The 2,698-nt window shown below is 52.6% G+C and overlaps 2 protein-coding genes across 6 annotated transcripts in view; one reads left to right on the top strand and one right to left on the bottom strand.

Moving 5' to 3' along the window:
* The window catches only part of LOC127748832 (uncharacterized), a 57,816-nt gene extending 57,355 nt beyond the window's left edge, over positions 1–461 (bottom strand). The window contains exon 1 of the mRNA XM_052263940.1: positions 73–461. Within this exon, the coding sequence (XP_052119900.1) occupies positions 73–88 (16 nt within the window). The 5' untranslated portion in view covers positions 89–461. The remainder of the gene's footprint in view (positions 1–72) is intronic.
* The window catches only part of LOC113209007 (hemicentin-2-like), a 211,700-nt gene that overhangs the window by 6,596 nt on the left and 202,406 nt on the right, over positions 1–2,698 (top strand). The window contains exons 1-2 of one of the 5 annotated variants that reach the window (XM_052263935.1): positions 418–661; positions 745–830. The exons of 2 other annotated variants lie outside the window; for them this stretch is intronic. In XM_052263935.1, the coding sequence (XP_052119895.1) occupies positions 818–830 (13 nt within the window). In that variant the 5' untranslated portion in view covers positions 418–661; positions 745–817. Of the gene's footprint in view, positions 1–417; positions 662–744; positions 870–2,698 lie in introns of those variants that run through there. 2 more of the 5 variants (XM_052263932.1, XM_052263933.1) reach the window with 2 other exon arrangements.

The raw sequence follows: 2,698 nt of genomic DNA on the forward strand, positions 1-2,698 counted from the left end.
TACGCGGTTATAAAATAGGAAACTAGGGCTAGGGAAGGCCCGACAGGGCAGGAGGTAAACAAGGAAACTCACCGGCGTGCTGCCACATGTGCTGTCCGTCGTTCGTCTCGACCTTCGTGGTGCAGGCCGCAGTCTCCACTTGTCACAGCTAGGATGCCGATGAGCCGTTTCTGGTTCACGAACACAACACAGGGGGGTGAGAGGCCGAGAATAACGTAAACTAGGTTAGGAGACGACAGTTCCACACAGTTTCGCGATTGACACTCCGCAGTCTTGGCCTACTTCTTCTACACACCGCGAAAGACACAGATTGAAACACAACAACACGACAAACTAAATCATGACGCGACCACTCGCGACACAACCAGACGAGTGCAGACGAGAGACGGAGCGAGCGGTAGCGGCACGACGCGCATTGACTGACTCACGAACGGCAGGGCTGGCGACGACTGACAACACGCTGCGGCGGCTGCGACACACCAACACCCAGCGGACGAACAACGAAAAAGACAGTTGAGCTCGCCAAGCGCCTGACGTCAGTAATCACAAGTTTGCAGTCAGAATAGCATGTTTTGTTTGTTTAAATTTTATCCGGATTGTCATGTGCTGCTGTTGCTGCTGCACCCTCAAGATAAAGTGTCAAAACGTTTGCAACTGGCGAGTGAGTGCGATCGCCGAATCTGTTGGTCCTGATTTTGAGGTTACTGATTTTTTAAAACGTTGGAATTTTGCGTTTTGTTTCAGAACGAAAGTTTTGATACATTCATTCAGTTTGAAGCCACTTCGTCTATGACAGTCTGGACCACAAACAGGAATTATGTTCTTTCAAGGTAATAAGGTTATGAATGGACCGCTGTTGTTTAGCGAATGTGAGTTGAAGACCATTTCTAATAACAGTTTAACCCTACAACTAAATGTGATTGTCCGTCACGTAGGTTCAGTGCTGGCAATATATGAACAGTGACCTTATTAACGTGATTGTGATGTTTACAACAGACCTACTGAACTTTTCCATTTAAATGTTTTTGAATTACGTTGAAACTGAAAAACACAAAAGAAATGCTTTAAAACAGAATAATTTTACACTACAAGCTAAAGTGAACGTAACGTACCAGGTTTGTTCATTCAATGCACAATAAGATTCGTCGTATCACTGTGGATCTTCCGGGTTATTGTTTCTCCTGTCCGTTCCAATAAAGCATTCCGGTAAAGCTGAAATGCAGAAAAATGCGGGGAAGAAGAAAACGGAAGTCCCATGTAAAAGCATAGTGATTTCCGTTTTCTTCTTCCTCGCATTCTTCTGCATTTTAGCCTTACCGGAATGCCTTGTCAGTTAGTAACCCATCGACTTGAAAGTACATATGATTCTTAGTTAATTTCAGACCATACATATGAGATTTGTGTGATCTTTCAGTAATCTGAATGATTTTTTAGGTACTACAAAAGATAGAAATCATTGGGCACTATACGAAAAGCTTGGATACCTATGAATTGTAGCATCAATTAACTCTCACCCACCCCTCCTCCTGGAAATGTACACTTTTATGTCCCCCAAAGGTTTTTTTGCAGTCTTGTCCTCCTGTAGTCAAGAATATTCTCACATCATGAGAAACAAGCGTGTGGAGGAGTGTGTCTGCCGGCGGGCCCCGCGGGCCCCTCCTACCCTTGGGGACTCCCGCGGTGTTGTTTCAGCCCCGGACTAAAAGCAGAGATCCCTGTCTCCTCGTCATTGTCAGGTGAAATATGTATGCATCGCTTCGAAAATAGCGGCGCGCGGGCGCGGCTGCGGCCGCCGCTGTGTCGCTCGCCGCGCACAATGCGAGCCGGTCCTCCTTTTGCTCGGTGTCGTCGCGCCGCCCGCGCTGCCTGGCCGTTGATAGGCAGGTGGCGCGGCGGGGGCGGCGGGGGCGGCGGGGGCGGCGCGGCGCCCGCAGTCGATCTGATCGGGAACGACATAACAAATGGAAATGCTGTGCGGAGTGAAGGGCGGCGAGGCTATTGGTTGTGCCGGCCAGAGTGTGCGCCGAGCTCAGCGCGCTTGTTTGTGCCGCGTTGTGGTTGTGCTTGGTTGTGCTGGAGGCTCACAGGTCGGTGCTCACTCCCGTGCGCCCTCCTCCGCACGCGTCCCGTGCTCCGCGGGTGTCCCCGCTCCCGGGGCGCAGCCGGCAGGTGGCGGTGCTCCGCGCCCCCCGGCCTCCTCCCGGAGCCTACGCCTGCCGTCAGCCCGCGGCGTACTTCCGGCGCCCGGATGTATTTCCGCTTCTTCCCCAACGCAGCGCGGCCCGATGGCTGCTTTGCCGCCAGCCTTCTCAATAAAATCGATCCCCTTCGCCAAGGACCGTCGACCTTCCCCCTTTCCCGTCCCCTCCCCCCTCCCTCAACCCCGCCCCCCTGCCCTGCTTATCTGCCCCATCTCTTTCTGTCGTGTTTTTGAAGGTCTTGGAACTGTTGTTGTTAAATCTAGAAATAGCGCGCATAAGAAGTCGTTCGCCCCATCCCTGCTCCACTCCACGACGTAACCGTCGCTGAGCTCACGACGATACGCACCGCGCCTCGCGAGCCGCCGATAAATAGTCGCTCTGCCGTTCTCATTTCCTCCCCGCCCCGCGAGCCCGCGCGTGTTTCGGTGTCTGATTAATCGATTATGCCGCCTAAAGTTTGAGAGATGGTGTCGGGCACCAGGGCGGGTCGCGGGGGG

Source organism: Frankliniella occidentalis, unplaced genomic scaffold (assembly GCF_000697945.3).
Source record: "Frankliniella occidentalis isolate FOCC.00 unplaced genomic scaffold, Focc_3.1 Scaffold15, whole genome shotgun sequence".
In the NCBI taxonomy this organism is placed as follows: domain Eukaryota; kingdom Metazoa; phylum Arthropoda; class Insecta; order Thysanoptera; family Thripidae; genus Frankliniella; species Frankliniella occidentalis.